The sequence below is a fragment of the Pseudorca crassidens genome, chromosome 13 (assembly GCF_039906515.1).
Source record: "Pseudorca crassidens isolate mPseCra1 chromosome 13, mPseCra1.hap1, whole genome shotgun sequence".
Taxonomy (NCBI): Eukaryota; Metazoa; Chordata; class Mammalia; order Artiodactyla; family Delphinidae; genus Pseudorca; species Pseudorca crassidens.
Window position 1 is genome coordinate 43361565 of NC_090308.1, and position 19844 is coordinate 43381408.

Below are 19844 nucleotides of genomic sequence, written 5' to 3' on the forward strand. Positions count from 1 at the left end.
TACATAACTATTTCCATTAATTATTTTTTTCATTTTATTAAAATTTTTTTCTTCTTACTAAAAATACAGCAGGAGTTCATTCACCAAGAACACATTTTATGGGTTATTTAAATGACTAATGTAATTACACAAATTTTTCAACTAACTCTTTCTGAATTTGATTCATTTAGCTTCAGTCCTTTCTCTGAAGGGTAATGGCTCACTTTGGTAAATTATTTTAAATCTGTAAGGTTTATAGTGAAGGACGTGGGTTGCATAATATTTGGATGATCTTTTTGATATTAAGTGAGCCAGTAGATAAGTACTTCCAGTGAGAATACTTACTCCCAATATAAACACACACAATTTTTGCTAAAAAAGTTAACTGAAAGCATGAATTTTAATAAATTTTTTTTTTTGCGGTACGCGGGCCTCTCACTGTTGTGGCCTCTCCCGTTGCGGAGCACAGGCTCTGGACGCGCAGGCTCAGCGGCCATGGCTCACGGGCCCAGCCGCTCCGCGGCATGTGGGATCTTCCCGGACCAGGGCACGAACCCGCGTCCCCTGCATCGGCAGGCGGACTCTCAACCACTGCGCCACCAGGGAAGCCCTAAATATTTTTTTCTAAGAACTTTATGAAGCATAAGCCTCTCTCTGTGGTATGGCATTTTAATTCTAGCAAGCCTTTTTTCTACCACCTGACGGTGCTGTATGTCTAGTACAGCATTGTCCAATATAACTTTCTGCCACAATGAAATGTTACACACTGTCCAGTACAGTAGCCACTAGCCAGATGTTGCTACTGAGAACCTGAAATGTGGTGTGACTGATTAAATGAATTTTTTATTTTAATTAATTTAAATTTAAATAGCTACATGTGGCTACTGACCATTATATTGGACAGTGCAGGTCTAGAATGTATGTTGAAATAACTGGAGTAGTGGACAAGTATGCTTACTATGTCCTAATGCCCCATCTCCTTCTCAAGCCCCTCAGCTCTTACCCATAGCAGGATACAAGTCAAGTGTGGTTTCTTCCATGAAGCTTTCACTGACTACTTTAATCCACATGGATGTCTTTCTCCTCTGAACTCCTAAACACTTATCTGTTTTATAATGGAATTTAGTACCCAGTTATTATACCATGGACAATAGTTTAATGTACGTAAGTTTTAGCATAAAAACAATGCAAATAATAGTACCAGCTTCTATTCATTGAAAGCTTATAATGTTAAATATTTTACAGTATCTTATTTCATCTTTTTAATAGGTCTCTAAAGCATGTATTATAATCTCTATTTTATCTATGAGGAGGCTGTGACTCAGAAAGATGAAGTTACTTGTCCAGGTCAAACAGCCAGTTAGTGGCAGAGCTGGAACTTGAAACTGGGTTCATGACTTCTGTAATACAGGGTAGGGGCCTTGTCAGAGTAGGCAGGGTCATATGAGATACTTTGGCCTGATTTGATTATGGGAAGCCATTATAACAAACCTAAGCCTGTGTGAGAAAACTAACTTGTAACGATTACAGCTTAGAGGGAATAAAAGATTATGATTCAATCTCAATTACAAGAGTATTTCATTTATAGTGAGAGACCATTCCAAAGTTCTTCCATCATAGACTAGATATACCACTTTCTTAGAGACGAGTTGCTCCCTCTAGTGAAAAGCGATGGGAATACCGTACCCCCAAGTATTCAAAGGAGAAAATCTCTGTAGAAGCGATACCTTCCTAAGGGGTCTCTTGGAAATTTGTGGAGGTGAGTTTTAGATATTACAAAGAATGGAGGTTGTTATTGGCTTTCATTAGGTGGGCCAGGGATGCTAGATATCACGCAGGAAGTCCTCATCAACAAGACACTGGTCTATTTCTGGGAGGGAAACCCATTTATATTTATCTATCTGAGCCTGGAATTTAACATAATTTTACATATAAAAACAAAATATGTTTGCACTGTTTTACTATACAATGAATTTTCCAGGAAGGAAACTATGGCATTTCATCTGACAAAACACTGTCAGTTGTAAAACATAATATTACTTAAATATCACCAAGAATGAGAGGAAGACAGAGAAAAGGGAAAAAAACATTGCCAATAAACTATGACACAATGCATTCTTATACATAATTTTATCTCTATTTAAAGGGCTCCTTTAGACATATTTAGACACAAGTCAAACACACCTGGACACATATAAAAGAAAAAAAAAGCAAAATAAATGAAGGTATTTCTAAAACTTCTTTATATTCAGAAAATTTTTGACTCAGAGTTGTCAACATCCATGTTTTTCAAAACAAAATTATTCTCTTGCTATCGAGTATTTTGATGATGCTGTATTTCTTAAAACAGTGCTCAACTCGTGTCCAGGTTTTCTTCAAAGCCACTGACACCAATTTCGTATGTTTTGATTTTGGCACTTTTTGAGCCTTCCAAAGATATTGATGGAAAGTTTTCAGAGGAGAAAGACATCCATGTGGATTAAAGTAGTCAGTGAAAGCTTCATGGAAGAAATGACACTTGACTTGTATCCTGCTATGGGTAAGAGCTGAGGGGCTTGAGAAGGAGATGGGGCATTAGGACATAGTAACAACTAGCGGTTATAACCATTCTTCACATGGTCTTCAAAGAGTCTGTCTGGAAATGAGATCGGTAACAGTAACCCGGTTTGCATATGTTCAGGCAATGACAGTAACAATGATCATTACTGACACCTGGCTGACAGTGCTTATAAAACACACCCTGCTTTCAGAGACGTGAAAACGTATTTCTTACAATGGAAGAACTACAGAGCTGGGCAAGCGAGGGGAACTTTTCCAGAACTTAACCAAGATTTAGTCACCATTTCAGAAAATCTCATCACCAAAAATAATGCTACTGATGATATCTGAGCCACCAGGAAAACCTACCTGTATCAGTCTCCATCCATGGTGATTAGAGCAACAGGTGTAACTTTCTAACTACTTTGTCATTTCTTATAGCTTAGGCATGTTAATGCCTTTACACGTTGAAACAGATACTATTATAAATTACTTTTATTTCTCTTTTATATCAGGTCGTCATTATATTGATGTTTTTGTATTTATATGTGTAGGTGGATTACATTATCCATGAATTTCAAGAAAGTAATGACTATTAGAAAATATCTGTTATAAAAGGGTGACATTGGGTCTGATAGGGTTTAGAAAATACTGAATTTAGGTATCACGAATAACTGGTTTTCCTCTAAACAGAAATCAAATTCTTGGGCACTTACCTAACAAATATTAATATGCTTGTGGATAAGGAAATGGGGGAGGAGGCATAAAATTACATATTAATTTAACACTAAGAGAGGACAGTTTATGCTCTTATTTTAAGAAGTGACTTCTCATTTTGTTCAGAGAGCATGATCTCTTGAGTCGAACTATCCGGATTTAAATCATGGGTCTATCATTTTGTAGGTAATTTTGAGTGACTCAGTCTCTGCCTCATTTCCCTAGTGGGTAAAATGAAGTTCATAACAGCATTACCTCAACAGGGTTCTTATGAGAACTAAATGATACAATGGGATGGTGTTTACAACAGTGACTGGTACCTCAGAAGCAGTAAATATGTGAAAGCTTCATTAATTACAAGCATAAAATATATCATTCTGCAAAACAAAGATGTCTGAACTTCTGCTAAAATCATTACCATCCGAGAAATCTTTCCTGAAGAATCAATGATTCCTTGAAATATGGAGAATAATTTCATAGTTGTGTGAACGTTTCCTCACAGAACCATATTAGAATATATTAGATTCCTTGGGGTAGTGGGGTTTATTGCCAACTGCCCCACAACTGCTCTGTAGTGTACAAATACATCTTAGATTCCAAAGTGCAAGAAGGTAATATATGAAACATAACCAAAATATATTCCCTCATCAAGTAAAATGTAAAGCAGTACAGACACACTGTTAGTTTTTGTAAGATCATCAAGGTTTTAATTTATTCAAATCAACAAATATCCTTAAGAATCTACCAAAATCTCAGCTCCATGCTATGTTGAGTAAATACAAAGGAAGAAGCAACTGGGCTCCTATCTCATGGGATGATGCTGGGATGCTGAGATGATGAGACTGACATGTATGAAACAACCAGGGTCACTAAGAGGAAGAGTATAATTACATCTAAATTGCATGGCACAGCTCATAAGAGTTGCAGAAGTTCAGAAGAGGAGTGGTAGAGTGGTAAAGGAACTCTACCTTAGGGGTAGAGTTAGGGACAGGGAGGCAAAATGTAGCGTATGACCTTGGTTAAGGCAGTTAACCTCTCAGCATTATTGTTTCCTCTTCTATAATGTTTGACAATTTAATGCATGTAAAATGCCTAGCACAATCTAAAGCAAGAAAGGTTTGTGGTGAGGTCTTACAGAATGGGTAGTATCTGCCCAAATAGAGTGTGTTTCAGAGAGCAGGATAACCTGCCTCATATAAAAGAGACACATATCCCTTTTAAGGTTTTAGGTTAAAAAAGGAAGAACTCACAAGGAATAGCCCTACTATAATAAGTACAATCTTCTGTGGCAAATAGCAACCACATTTCTTTTCCCTGCATGGCAAAATAACTCCTTTAGCATGTGAGACTTGGTGCAGGTTGAAATCCTAGACAGTTCCTTCTGACAAGCAGACGCTTTCTTTAAAAAAAGAAATGGCATAGAACACACATATCTGCTTTTCCTTCTAAATCCTTGCTTCTAGCTGCCCCTTCTCTTATTCAAAAGTGAGCACTTACTCCAAAGTGATCATAACCTCGGCCCTCCATCTTCTATAATAAAGAGTTATAATCACAATCACTTCTCTACTGTGATTTTCAGATAATTAAAATTAGAAGAAATTTAAGTTTGTCCTCATTCCTGATTCATTCAACCAAATAGCCCATATCATGGCCTTTTTCAAATGTACTGACAATAAGAGAAGGAAGGGTTCCCCCAAAGTGTCTCAATACTTTTGGGGGAAATTACACTCACCACAGTCCTGATTACATTTACATGCACCACCTATCACTGGAGTCTTTCCTAACATTATCAGTTAGAGTACTAATTAATTATACTTTTGGACATCATAATGGTGACTTGGACAAATAAAGCCACATCTTCTAGTACTGGTCAAAGCCTGATACTGTCTTCTGCTCAAAAACAGAAGGCATGTTAGTAATAAAAGCTTCCACTTTAGGCCAAATTAAATTATTCTAGTTCCAAGACAGAGGATGATTTCATAGTAATGAGGAAGAAGTGGGCCTTGTGGAAAATTTCATTATTCATTCTTATCTATACAAAAGTAATTTCAGCCATGCATTACAGGCTCATATCCATTTCTTGCAGACAGAAATGAAGTAAGGCTTGGAATCATTACCTTGGCTTGTTCAGAAATGAGAGAAGAATTGGAAATACAGTGCTGGTGGTTTGAGGCTTTGCTATGTAGCTCACCCAAATATGTCAGTCCTTTCAGTGTTTGTTTGTCATACAGTGTGACCACACAAATATACATTATTTGTAAAACAAAACTGTTTTCCCTGTGGTTTTTCTATGCTTTCTGAGGCTTTGATGCATATGTCCAAATTCATTCTGACTAGGATTTCGTTACTGAAGACAGTAGAGCAGTCCTCCGGTTTGCTGGTGGCTGACAGGGAGGAGAGCAGGGTGACAACCCATGTGCCCCTTACTTCTGCAAGCACCAAGCTGCAGGCAGAAGAAACCGTATTCTGTGCATCTGTTCCTTTGTTTAACATTCTAATAATCTATGCAACACTGTGGAACGCAGTGTACCAGGCACTAGGTAAACAGTACTAAACAAAACCATGACCCTGTCCTGGAGTTCACAGTCTTCTCAAACATATTTTATGGTAGGTTTTGGGTTTAACTTTGCCTTTCTGTGTACATATTGCCTAAGTATATTTCTGGACTTGATAGCCAAAAAGAGACTCAAGATATGATACATCGTAGCTGTTGGGAAGGACCTCAGGGGAAGCAATGGTGAGGTTGAAGGGGATGCTGCCAGGAAAAACTTGAGCCACACATAGACACAACCAAACCTCAACCCAAGGAGTGTTCATTTCATACTGTTGTAACAAATTACGACAAACTTAACAGCTTAAAACTACACAAAGTAATTATCTTACAGTTTTGGAGGTTAGATGAAATCAAGGTGCTGGCGCAGCTGCATTCCTTTGGAGGCTCTATGGGAAAATCTATTTCCTTCCTTTCCAGCTTCTAGAGGGTACCTTTATACTTTGGATCTTCGTTCCTTCCTCCATCTTCAAATCTGTTTTTTTCTTCTTTCTCTTTCTCACCTCTGCTCTGGTCATCACATCTCACACTTGACACTCCTGCCTCCTTCTTATCATCATAATTACACAGGATCCATCCACCCGAATAATCCAGGACAATCTTTCAATCTCCGGCTCCTTAACCAAATCAAATCTGCAAAGTTCCTCTTGCCACCTAAGATAACATACAGGTTCTGAAGGTTAGGACATGGACATCTTGGGGGGGCCATTATTCAGTCTACTATACAAGGCAAAGCAAATAGAAAAAAAAATGTTTGCCTCTTTTACACCTTGAGGCAACTAACCGAAAGCTGGCATTATGCAGTTTCTTTTCTACTTACGACCATTTTGGTTACCGTTTTAACTGGCTTTTCTTCATAAAAATGGCAGTGGGTGGCCCCTCCACCGGTATTTCTCTGAGGCCTCCTAACTCTCTAACACCAGTTTTCCTCACAACAAACTAAACCTGAGACACTGACATCCCTCTTAAAGTCGGCTCTATGAGCTAATTAACATGAATAGATACTTCACCAAAGCCAACCTTTCCTACCTCCTTGCAGAACTAAACTCGTTAATAGATTAATAGTTTACGGGGCTGGAAATAGCTTTTCTATTTCCTGCAGTGAGGGGCCATGGAGCAAGATTTAGCAAATCGATCCTGACTTAATTCCTGCAGACATTACGCAGGACAAGCTCTTCTTTGATGCAGATTATAAAGGTAAGACTAGCAAGGAACAATATGCATCAGTTTCGTGGTGAAAAGTCGCTCAGTAGCTTTTTCTCCCAGTGATGTCAGAGGCCAGAATATTTTCATTTCACTTCTACTTGAGAAAAGGGAAACAATTTGCTATTCAACTTAGTTTAAAAATAAAGAGAAGATTTTTGCTCCTGGCCATTATGGAATAACAGGGAGTAGATTTACCTTCCTGCCTAGAAAATACCAAACACCAGAAAAACTTGTTTTCAGACGACAGCAGGCAGTGTAGTACTGGGATCCCTACAAGCTGGAGGTACTCTCCAGATGCATCGCAGGGAAGGTCCTCACTGCTTCAGCCTCTGAGTGCGAGCCACATTTATTTACGTAAGTCAAACTACCAGTCCACCCGATTAAATTCATAGGAATAAAACTAAGAAAACACGCTCGGATCGCAGGGTACCAGGTAAGCCGCGCCAGGACTTGCCAATTCTCGCGTCTGGGTGAGATCTACAGCCGTGACGTCACCCTCACGGAGAGGCTCGCGAGACTAGCGAGTGGGTGGAGAGAGCGGTGAGTTTTCGGTGAGAGCGGCGGGTTTTCGCTGAGCGCGGCTTCTGCGGGGAAAAGCAGACGATAGCCTGACGTTTGTTTGGCTGCTGCCGACATGAGCGGCCCGGATGGGGTCGAGAGGACGCCTCTCCCTGAAACCCCCAGTCTCACCGTCCCCGACCGTGCCCCCGGAGACCTGGATTCTCCCAGGTGCCTGAAGCTCCGTGAGGAAACCGAGGCGTCACAGGTGATGGCGGAGACGGGTGAGGGGAGCTTCGAAGCCGTGGCGCCCGCACCGTCCCAGCTTCCAGAGGAGCGGGGCGCCCCCCGCGCTGCTCCCGCAGATCCGGTCTGTGACGGTAAGCCCCAGATCGGAGGCGGTGGGGATGGCGGTTACGTAGCGCCCGAAGCGGGGCAAGAGCAGGCCCCGCCTCCCAGTGAGCGACTGGAAACGGCGTTTGTATCCCTGGCGACGGACGGCAGCCGGGGAAATGGCTGCCGGCGGGGAGAGCCGCGGGGCCCGGGTGGGGAGAAGGCCCTAGAAACCTGTGGCGCGGAGAGGTTCGGATCTGAGCTGATGGCAGAGGCGAAGGCTGAGGAAGTGAAGACTGAAGAGGGCCCCCTCTTCTCAGTCGCAGTGGATGAGGAGGTGGCGGAGAAGGAAGGAGTGAAGGAGGGGGAGGGAGTGGAGCAGGAGATGGAGATGGAGGAGAAACCAGTAGGTGAAGAAATAGAAATGGTGGAGAACAGAATGGTGGAGGAGGCAGGGCACCGGCCCTTGCGGATGGATCTCCGCATGAACCCTCTGGAGGCCATCCAGCTGGAGCTGGACACTGTGAATGCTCAGGCTGACCGGGCCTTTCAGCAACTAGAACATAAGTTCGGACGGATGCGTCGACACTACCTGGAGCGGAGGAACTACATCATTCAGAATATCCCGGGCTTCTGGGTCACTGCCTTTCGGAACCACCCCCAGTTGTCCCCCATGATTAGGGGCCAAGATGCAGAGATGTTAAGATACATAACCAATTTGGAGGTGAAGGAGCTCAGGCACCCTCGAACAGGCTGCAAGTTCAAGTTCTTCTTTCGAAGAAACCCCTATTTCCGAAACAAGCTGATTGTCAAGGAATATGAGGTCAGAGCCTCTGGCCGAGTGGTGTCTCTTTCCACTCCAATCATATGGCGCCGGGGCCGTGAACCCCAGTCCTTCATTCGCAGGAACCAAGAGGTCGTTTGCAATTTCTTCACCTGGTTTTCAGACCACAGCCTTCCAGAGTCTGACAGGATTGCTGAGATTATCAAAGAGGACCTGTGGCCAAATCCACTGCAATACTACCTGCTGCGTGAAGGAGTCCATAGAGCCAGACGTCGCCCAATAAGAGAGCCAGTGGAGATCCCCAGGCCCTTTGGGTTCCAGTCTGGTTAAACTTTGCCCTTGGTAATGTTCCTGCATAAAGTCCCTTTCCGCCCCTTGCTGGACCTGTGCTTGGGCTACAGAAATGAGTATGCCTTCTACTTTTTTTTTTTCCCCCTTTCTTTTTCTGACATTTCTGCAGCCTTTTTCCCTTGGACATTCAGTTCTCTCAGCCTCAAGATTGAGACCATCATGACCACGCTCCACCACTTCCACATGTGCATTAATATCACATGCTGCATGGCCATGATTCACCCCACTCCTAAGCCAAGTTTGTGATGATGTAAATTGCACTGCCTTTATCTGCACTACTTGGACCCCGTTTGTTCCCAGGGCCTCCGGTCTGCCTCTTATACCTGGAATTCTAGATTTGTCTAGGAGCCCATTCTACCCACTTTGCTCTGCAGTACAGGCATATGGCCTGTGGACAGTTGCGGGCCTTTAATGATATCAAGGGAGAACAGCAGTGGACCACTTGGCCTGTATGATTTATGTGACTCCATTGCTCTTCTTGTGCCTCTGGTCACCGCCTGTCGCTGTCTGCTACTGGCTGTGCCCTTGGCTGCTACCTACTGGATGAACATCTTCTAGACCATTGTCAGCCCCACTCTGGTTTCTGGTAAACAGTCTCCAGGTTTCTTGCTGGCACACAAAAGACCTTCCATTCTTCTCCCCAAAAGACCTCTTCTCTATTCCTCACCCCACCCCGCTTCCCTCCACTCCCTTCATCCAGAACCCTATTAACTGTCAGGCAAGCGGTTGAGGTGACAAGTTAGACTTGTCCTTGTGGCAGGATGGTCTAAGGCTGGTGTCCTTTCAAAGTACCAGGCTTTCTCAGCCTCAACTAGTGAATTCAGCCAAAACCTAGGTACCTCTTTGTGCCTCCTTTTCTCATCGGGAGCGTGATTAAGTGCCAGGGTGGCAGTACACTTTCTCCATTGTCTCTCTCCTGGCTCTTAAAAGAAGTGATAGCTCATAAACATTTGCAGAATCAGGTCTTTTAGTTTTAATTTGGCTCTCCATTATTTCCAGAGACAGGTTGTCTTGTGTAATAGACTACTAGAGCTCTTACTTCCCTCTGCTTTCTTCCCTATCCTCCACCCACTTTAGCAACATCTAGAGGGTTTAAAGGGAGACAGATTTATTAGATTAAATGAAAAGCGATATCTAGGCCCTAATGGATGGAAGAACTAAAGATACTGTGATGGGTGCCCAAAGCATGGGAAACTAAACAGAAGACCACAGGCAAAAATGAACCAGGTAAAAATTGGGCCTAAAATTAAGACTGAGAGCCTTCAAGGAAGGTTCTTTCTCTGTCATTGGTGATGAGAGAAGTTATTTTTCTCAGGATAAACATGGGAGAATTGAAGGGGGTTGGAATGTTAAATATGTTGTCTAGAGAAGAGATCTTTAAAGAAATGCAACTCAACTTTGAGTGCTTTCTCTCGTTTTCATTTGACTGACTTTATGAGGAGGATTAACACTGTGTCTTATTTCATTAGTATTTAGTAAATCTTGTTATGTTATTTCTGCTTACTGGGAAAATTGAGCTGTACAGGCTTTATTTTGCTTTCAGTTGGGAACATTTGAAACAGTCTTATTTTCCTGTATGATATAGAGACTTAAGTGAATATCTATAGCGGATTTCAACTTGTTTCTGTTAAAACCGTATCCTTAGAAATATAATTTGAATAACTAGTTCTTGTCATATTATTAAGACTTTGGAAATTGTTGTCTTCGTGGAAAAATAACATACTAAAAATGTGTGGCTTGATTGTCTTGATAATTTCCCAGTTAACAACTTAGTAATTGATGTGTCTCTTTTCCTAAGTAGCATAAATACTTGTGAGGTTGCTCTGTCTCATTGAAAGTATACCATTGATATATTTGTCTTTCCTTATATGCATGATGGTAAAATAAAAGCATGTTACTCTGCTAGATTTCTTATTTCTCACCCTGCACATAAACACACATGAAGAAATTGTTCTAGGTGATGGCAGGTTATGGAATTATTAAAGTTCTTAAATGGATACAATAGGGGTTATCCCAAAAGTAAGAAAATGAGGAACGCTACTGTACTTTCAGTAGGGAGGTTTGTTGTTTCTGTTGTTTTACTTTAAAATGGTAACAATTTCAACTTCTTACTCATGATTGCATTCTTTTCCATACAGCTTGTGTAACACTATCCCCCCTTCACTTCCTTAAAGCTTCCATTTCTGTCTCTATAAATGATATTCTCAGGTCATTCAGGCTCTCTTTATTCATTTGTGCATTTAGTAAGCAAACATTCATAGAGTTCTTATCATGAGTGATACACTCTTCTATCCTTATACTTTCTCAACTGTAGAAACTTGTTTACTTCAAACCTCACCACCTTCTGTGTCAAATCCTTTAAGGCCTGTCATAGATAACTCTTTTGCCTTACAGTTTTTCTATTTTTCTTAGGGAAGATGAAATATTTCTTTTTGTACTTAGTGTACTTTGTAGGGACCTCTGTTCTAGAAAATAACATGTAATAATTCATTATAGTGAATTCCACAAATATTAAGGCATTTTGTCAGGCCCTGGGAAGATAACAAGACCATTCCCTTTGTTGTTAAAGAATTGGGGAGGGCTTCCCTGGTGGCGCAGTGGTTGAGAGTCCGCCTGCCGACTCAGGGGACACGGGTTCGTGTCCCGGTCTGGGAGGATCCCACGTGCCGCGGAGCGGCTGGGCCGGTGAGCCATGGCCGCTGAGCCTGCGCGTCCGGAGCCTGTGCTCCGCAACGTGAGAGACCACAAGGGTGAGAGGCCCGCGTACCGCAAAAAAAAAAAAAAAGAATTGGGGAAAGACTGATGTCCAAATAATTGACACAGTGATACAGTAAAATAAAGAGATATACTTTCACATGTTTTTCACTCTTTCCCTTTCTTTCTAATTTGAAAGCTTTGTGAAAGCAGAGGTAGGGTGTCTTTTACCCTCATTGCTACATCTAGCATAATGTTTTGCCCGTACTTGTCACCAGATAAATATTTATTGAATGACAAAATGAATAACTCAAATGGAAAAAAAGAACAAAATAACTTAGTACCCAGAAAAGACTTTTGATGAGGTAATGGAAAGAAGAAAACAGTTTTCAAGGCATTTGTAAAAGTGATTGTCAACAAATTTGCAAAGCCTGTCTTAAATAAATTTCTTGTTTAATAATTAGAAAAGGTTTAAACACTATAACTAACTTTTCACTTGCTATTTTAACAGGGCATTAATTTTGGATAAACTTTTATGTGCTTTGTTTTTGTACATTTTAAGGTGACGATCACACTGGAGATAGAAAGGGGGTTAGACTCTATAGACATGTTCTGTCTAATACAGTAGCCACTTGTCACCAATGGCTATTGAGCACTTGAAATGTGGTTAGTCCAGATTGAGATCTGCTAAAGTATAAAATACATACTTGATTTCAAAGACTTAGTGTGGAAAAACAGAATGTAAAATGTCTGAATTTTTATATCGATTGCATATTAAAATATTTTTGATATATTGGGTTAAATAAATATTAATAAAATTAATTTCCCCTACTTACCCATTTTTAAAAAGTGGCTGCTCGTAAATTTTATATAAGACAGTGTGGTTCTAGACTTCTTGATGAATATGTCAAAGCATATAAAATATCTGTAGAAGTTTAACATGTTAATCTTTTCTCCCCATGAAATTTTTTGTGACTTTAGGGCAAGGTTTATCTAGCTAAAATTCAAGATGTGTAAAGTATAGCTAGAAGCCAATGGGTAAAAGGTAAAATGATATGTCTTTAATCAATTTGTTTTTGAGTACCTAAGATATACTCAGTACTTCATAAAACGTATTGCGTAAATTAATTTGGGGTATAAGTAGGGTAGATATGGGTGCCAAATTTGCACTTGTAACTGATAGTTACATTGGTTATTTAAGGTAGTCTCGGGCTTCCCTGGTGGCGCAGTGGATAAGAATCCGCCTGTCAATGCAGGGGACACGGGTTTGAACCCTGGTCCGGGAAGATCCCACATGCCACGGAGCAACTAAGCCCGTGTGCCGCAACTACTGAGCCTGTGCTCTAGAGCCCGTGAGCCACAACTACTGAAGCCCGTGCGCTTAGAGCCCGTGCTCCGCAACAAGAGAAGCCACCGCAATGAGAAGCCGGCGCACCACAACGAAGAGTAGCCCCCGCTCGCCACAACTAGAGAAAGCCCGGGCGCAGCAAGGAAGACGCAACTCAGCCAAAAATAAATAAATAAAAAATAAATAAATAGTCTCTAACAACGTTTATGACCTACAGCTTCGTATTTTTCTAGAATAAAATGGTCTGTATTTTTTGGTTTACAGATGTACATGAAGCTCAGAAAATAATTTCAGTCAGTAAACACACCATTTTGTGTATGTTATGTGGGCTCCAAATTTTAACAATTGGCCAGCAACAGAAAGAAAATATCCCAAGCTAGCTTTGGACCAAGTCAATTCAATGCTCACCACTTGAAGAAGTATATTTTATTTTATTTATTTTTTAATATTTATTTTATATTTTTATGTTCTCTGTACCTTCCTGAAAAGTGTATTTTATTTTTGAAAATTAGTGTCGTCTAAAGTGTAGTGAAAATTACAATTTGAAGCAATTACTATTTTGTATTGGATACTATATTAAGGATTATATGGGATAGTAAAGTAAAGGTTGTCCTTGCCCTTGAGGAACTATCTCATTAAGGGGGTGCCATTCTTTGGATGTTTCCTCTTCAGCAAATTCACATCCTCAAACTAGTTATGTGCATAAGAAAACTCGGGGGTTAATGTGGCCAGGAGGAGGTGTCAGAGATGATCAGGACCATACCCTCAGGGCCATCTTCCTCTCCCTCAATGTTAGTATATAATTGAAGTCCTAGATTGTATAGAAGTGACAGATAACAATCTTTATCCATTCATCAGAATGGGAGGTGTTTCACTTGTGAGCAGTACCAGCTCCATCTCCATGTTTGCTTGAAGTGAATTGTTTGAGCTCTGTAGGGTCACCTTGATCTATTTCCTCTGACTTCAGAGGTTCTCGAAACCTACAGAATTTCCATGGGGCTACCTTAGGAAAACAATGTCTACTTCTTGGCTTCACTTTTTCAGGATTTGCATTTAATATAATTTCCCTGAGAACAGGCCAGGAAGAAATGGTTCTATTAAAAATGTAAAAGGTCAGTTAGGTAAATTGCTAATTTTTATAAATAACCAAATGTCTTATTAGCAACTTGAAGAGACAGGGAAGACAGGCTGGTTTTAAATTGGGATTAACTCAGTTTTACAGTCTACCACCTAGTGCATTAGCCAAAGTAAATACCTTCCCTGAGCCTCGGTTTCCTTGTCCGTAATGCAGGGATGATAATATCTTTATTATAAGCTAATATTCTCCCAGGATATATTTGGAGAATAGATTATATGGTTATAGAGAGGATAGTAACAGCAACCAATTGGGAGCTTACTATGTTCCAAGCACTGTGCTAAAAGATTCCAAGTATTAACATAGTTAATAAAGGTTAGAGTGTGAAAATGCCAAGCACAATGCCTGGCATATAATACAACTAAAAAATACTAATTTTCATTTACCTGCCTCTCATTTTAATTTCTTATTTAGTTCATATCCAGACAAGCAGTCATCTAGCTTAATATTTATCAAACCTGGCTGCCCATTATAAATAGCTGGGGAGCTTTGAAAAAATCCTGATGCTTAGACTCTCCCTGAAACCAATTAAATTAGATCTCAAGGTGCAGACAGGTTTTAGAATCATGGATAACCTTTCCTTGGACTCCTGAAGTGAGGGAATGCTCACTCGTTTTCAGTTTTGTTAAATTTACTCAGAAATCCACTGCCTTACAACATCTAGCTATTGTAAAGGGCCTGGCATATAGTTCCCTTACAGCACATTTGCTTCATTATTTTGACCCCTGTAGTCTTGCAGAATGGAATTAGCCTGATTCCACCAAAGAGTTCTAAGTACTTGAAGATCTTCATTACATCCTTGTCAATGTCCCCTCACCAACCTGGCTATATATCAGTTCCTTCGATGTTCCTCCTCTGTTTTGTATGCTAATTAAACAAGATTTATTATGCCAGTGCTCTTACTAAACTCGGTGCCCAGAACTGAACAAAATAACATCCAAATAACAAAACAGAATGAGATTTTTTTTTCTGCCTTTATTATGAATAGTATATTTCTTTAAATGGATCCTGGGAGAGCATTAGCTTTTGGGGCAGCAATATTACCCTTTTACTAAACCCTTAAGTTTTAAAGTATTCACATGCTGCTGAGTTTGGCTTCACCATCTTACTGCATTTTATTGAACTTTGTGTCCAACACTTTACACGTATCTATACTAAATTTTATTCTGTTAGGCTAATTCTCCTAACTTATTCACATTTGGAGGATTCTTTCTAATGAGTAATTCTCCTTAATTTCATGTCGTTTGCAAATCTAGTCTGTAGCCACGTCATTGTTGAACTTCTCCCTCCCGGGATCTTCCTTTCAGAGTGACATAGCATCTTTAAGACAGGATCTTTCCATCAACTGTAGATCCACCTGTTATCCTGTATGTGTGTGTATGTGTGTGTGTGTGTGTGTGTGTGTGTGTGGTTTTAACTTTGTTCTAGGGCATCAGCAAGCATACTTGGCACCTCTTAAGGAATTAGGGAAAGGTGCCCCCTCCAGGCAGAGGGGTTAGAAAAGTGTGCCATTTCCTCCCAGATGCAGTCCATTATAGCAGATGTGCTTTGTCTTTCAAATTTCCTTGTCAAAAAAGAAAATGACTTCTTAGTGATCTTTTTTTTACCTCTATTGATCACTCTGCTTTTTTTTCTTGAAGGCAGTATTAATATTTTAATATTACTACTTCAACTTCTGTGGGTTTGAAATTTTTCAAAATAAAGTTGGAGAAATATTAAAAATGTTATAGAGCTTATTTTTAATCAGTCATCAAAATTAGAAAACAAATAACTACAGAAGTGCACAATTAAAAGCCTAGTTTATAGACCTGCTCAATTTCCATCAAAGTAATAAAAATAAATACTCATATTTAAAAGATTGTTCTATAATTAGAGACTATAAGAAGTAAGTAGGAAGCATATATTATTGTGAAGAGTTATTGGTGAAGGTGGGTTATTTCATACAGCTCTAGATAAGACCCAACATTGCCCCAAATTGACCATATATCTAGAAACTTATTTTGGGATTCATGTACTCCTTTACGAAGTTCTAGAAATATGGGTCTTAATGAGGGCTTCAGCACACATTTCTTGAGGTTGAGACCCACTGATGGATCAGAGATTGGCATTGCAGAATCAGCCACAGGTACTAAAAGCATGATTTGTACACAGAAGCCTGTGAATGTCTTCATTTCCAAGTCTTCATTTTTTTTAAGCTTCAGACTCTGATTCCAGAGTTCAGGAAAGCTTAGTATAGGAAAATAGTGTGTTCTCCGCTTGATTTCTAGTCAGTATACATATCCCATTTGAATCAATTTGCATTTCCGTGATCACACTAATAGTGGTTAACACTGAGTTTCAAATATTTAACCCCTACCACCTCACTGTTGTTTTTGCCTCAGCCATTCTCTTTGCTATTTTAAGTGACCAAAGATGTTACCTAATAATAGATTTTGTTTGTTTGTTTTTGGTATTTGTCTTTGTTTTCTTTCTTAAGGTATGATTTACACACAGCACAAGAATGTTCACAGCAGTTTTATTCACAATAGCTCAAAATTAGAGCAAACCAAATGTCCACCACCAAGTGAATGAATAAATTATGATGTATTCATACAATGGAACACTACATGTAGTGTATACTCAGTAACAAGAAGGAACAAACTTGATTATGCAGCAACATAGTTGAATCTCTAAATCATTATGTTAAGTGAAAGATGCCAGATAAAAGAGTACATACTGTATAATTCCATATATGTGAAGGTCACTAGCCCAGGAAACTTACGTATGGTGACAGAAATCCAAAAAGTAGATTGGGGAGAGTAACTAGAAAGAAGCATGAGCAAACTTTCAGAGGTGATAGTAATGCTCCCCGTCTTAATTTGGGTGATGGTAACACAGATGTATCCACTTGTCAAAACTTGCCCAACTGTACACTTAAATTTCATGCACTTTATGTAAGTTATAACCTCAATAAGTAGCAGATTTTAAAATTGTTGAGAATTCAAAAACTGGAACTCCATTTGCCCATCTCCAGTGTTTTGGCTTCTCTCCTTCTGTGCTTAAAAGTTGCTGACTCTACTTGCAAGACTGTATTTGCAAGTTGTTCTCATGCTGTAGTATAATTCCAATTTTGGAATTACTTTTTTTTTTTTTTAACTTTTTCTCCCTTAATTCCAGGCCAAAATTGATCTCTTTGGAGATACCCTTAACTTACAAACTAAGAGGTTCTGTTATCCTCTGGTCACTGAAGAAGTCCAGTCTGCTCAGGGCATATTGTTCTGTAGGTGATACTGATATACTCAGTAACAGTCTCCCTGGGGGCACCCTCAAGAATCCCCCTGAGCTTCCCATTCCATTTCTGCACATTCAGATGCCTACAAGATGCTTCTCTGACCTTCTTTTAATCACAGTTGAATTCCTTGTCCCATGAGTCACAATTTGAGCCTTGGGGATATCCAGTTCTCCTTCAAGTATACATCTCTGTCTCCATAACCTTCTCCACAGATTGTTAGAAATATCATGAATTTCCATGTATGCTCTTGTTTTAGGTTTCCATACCACTATTCCCATTTACTAATAAATAGGGAAATAGAGGCTCAGCAAATTGAAATGTATTCATCTAGATGTAAGCAGCACAGGCTGCATTCAATTAGGGTTTCTTATTTCAAGCTAGGGCACATTTTACCACATTGCAGCAGCTTGCAAGTTTGGCATAAAAACATACATAAAATCCTAGTTAAGTACAAGTATCTTGGCCTTAATTGAAAGTTAATCCTAATTCATTCATAAATGGTTTTAAAAAGGATATATTTATTTATCTTTATATATCTGTTTATCTTCATGTTAAACAATAGAAGGTATCCAGACCCCATCAGATATCTATTTCCTGTATTTTAAAATATAATTTTTGATATTTACTGTCTGAGTTAAATGCTTAGTTTTACTTTTCCTCAGAAGAACAGAGTGGGCCAAATGTCAAATGTTTTAATATCATTCTGGAATTTGGCAGCTGAGATGTAAAGAACTGTTGATATCACTAAGAAATGTAGAGGATGTATATTTATTGAGGTTTAATTGAGTCAACAGAGTGATTACTTATAACAGATACTTAATACTTATCCTTTTCACCAAGCTCTGCCTTCTCTTAGCACGGTGCAATTACGAGTTGTGTTGAGATGGGCCTAAGAACTGGTGGGTATCTGGTAGTCTAGGTACTGTTGTAGTCAACTATTGTTAAGTAATGGCCGAATTTCTCAAGTTTACTCTTGGGTCAGTTTTGCTGAATCCTCTCCAATTAGCTATTAAAGGTATATATTTCACAAAATTTTTTTCCCTTAAAGTATTGTATAAAGTAATATTATGTGGAAGAATGAGGTAATGCATTTAGTTCCAGCAATAAACTTTTTCTATGAACTGGAAATATACTATATGTCTAGAATCATTTAGAAATAACTGGAACATTGCAGACAAGTATTATTACTACATCCTAATGTTTTATGTTTTTCTCAGATTATTCCAATTATATTTACTTTGTCCAATTCAACTGTCCTTTCTTTCACTTACTGCTTCACCCTTTATGGATTTCTTTCATCTTTGAACTTCGATATACTTATTGTTTCATAACAGAATTTGATGTTGATTTTGTACTGTCTGCAGTGTATTCAATATACGTAAAACAACATAAAAATAATAAAAATTACCAAGTCAGCTTTTATTTATTGAAAGCCCACTGGGATAAATACTTTACACATGTTTCATCTTCACAACAGTCCTGTAAATTAAGTTTTATTATATTCATCTTATACATAAGGAAATTGTGGCTTAGAGAAGTCAAGTGATCTGTTCAAACTGAACAGCTAGTAAGTAGCACAATTGAGATTTAAAGCCAGATCTGTCTGATTCCAACATATGTGTCTTTATTCAGCGTATTAGTAGGGTTTGCCAGAGAAATAGAAACAACAGGAAGAGACTTATTATAAGGAATTGGCTTGTGTGGTTATGGAGGCTGAGAAGTCTCACGATCTGCCATCTGCAAGCTGTAGACCCAGGAGAGCTGGTAATGGTATAATACCCATCTGAATTCCAAGGCCTGAGAACCAGGGGAGCTGATGGTATGATTACCAGTCCAAGGGCAGGAGAAGATTGATGTCCCAGCTCAAGTACTCAGGCAGGAAATAAAAGGGGCAAATTCTTCCTCTACCTTTTTGTTCTATTCAGGCGTTCCCGGATTGGATGACGCCCACCCCAACTGGGGAGGGCAATCTACTGACACTTTCCTGAGTGCACCAATTCAAATGCTAATTCCAGAAAACATCCTCACAGACACCTCCAGAAATATTTAATCTGCCAAATTAATCCTGTCAAATTGACACACAAAATCAACCATCACACCCAGCATACAAAGGCATGAGGTCACTCAGGTCAGGGACCTTGTCTCTGATTTCCTTTATGATTGGTAAAAGCAAGGCTTTTTTTTCCTGGTGGGGTAAGTGGCTAAATGCTGTCACAGGAAGCCATCATAACCGAACAAGCTTGTCTGAGAAAATTTTAATTTTGTAACAGTGATAGCCTAAGTATAAAAACGATTATGATTCAATTTGAAAAACATATAGAGCATGAAACATTTGTTGAAAACTCATACCTTAGTTCTTTTAATGAATGTATGGTTTATAAAATTGGCATAAATATTCTCTTTGGAACAGTTTAAACTTTAAAACCAACGACAAACTAG

At 39.4% G+C, this 19844-nt stretch overlaps 1 protein-coding gene across 1 annotated transcript; it reads left to right on the top strand.

Moving 5' to 3' along the window:
• Positions 1–7497: 7497 nt before the first annotated feature.
• Positions 7498–10859, top strand: TSPYL1 (TSPY like 1). Its single transcript, XM_067702306.1, has one exon. The coding sequence runs from the start codon at positions 7626–7628 to the stop codon at positions 8934–8936; it is 1311 nt and encodes a 436-aa protein (XP_067558407.1). The 5' UTR covers positions 7498–7625; the 3' UTR covers positions 8937–10859.
• Positions 10860–19844: the final 8985 nt, after the last annotated feature.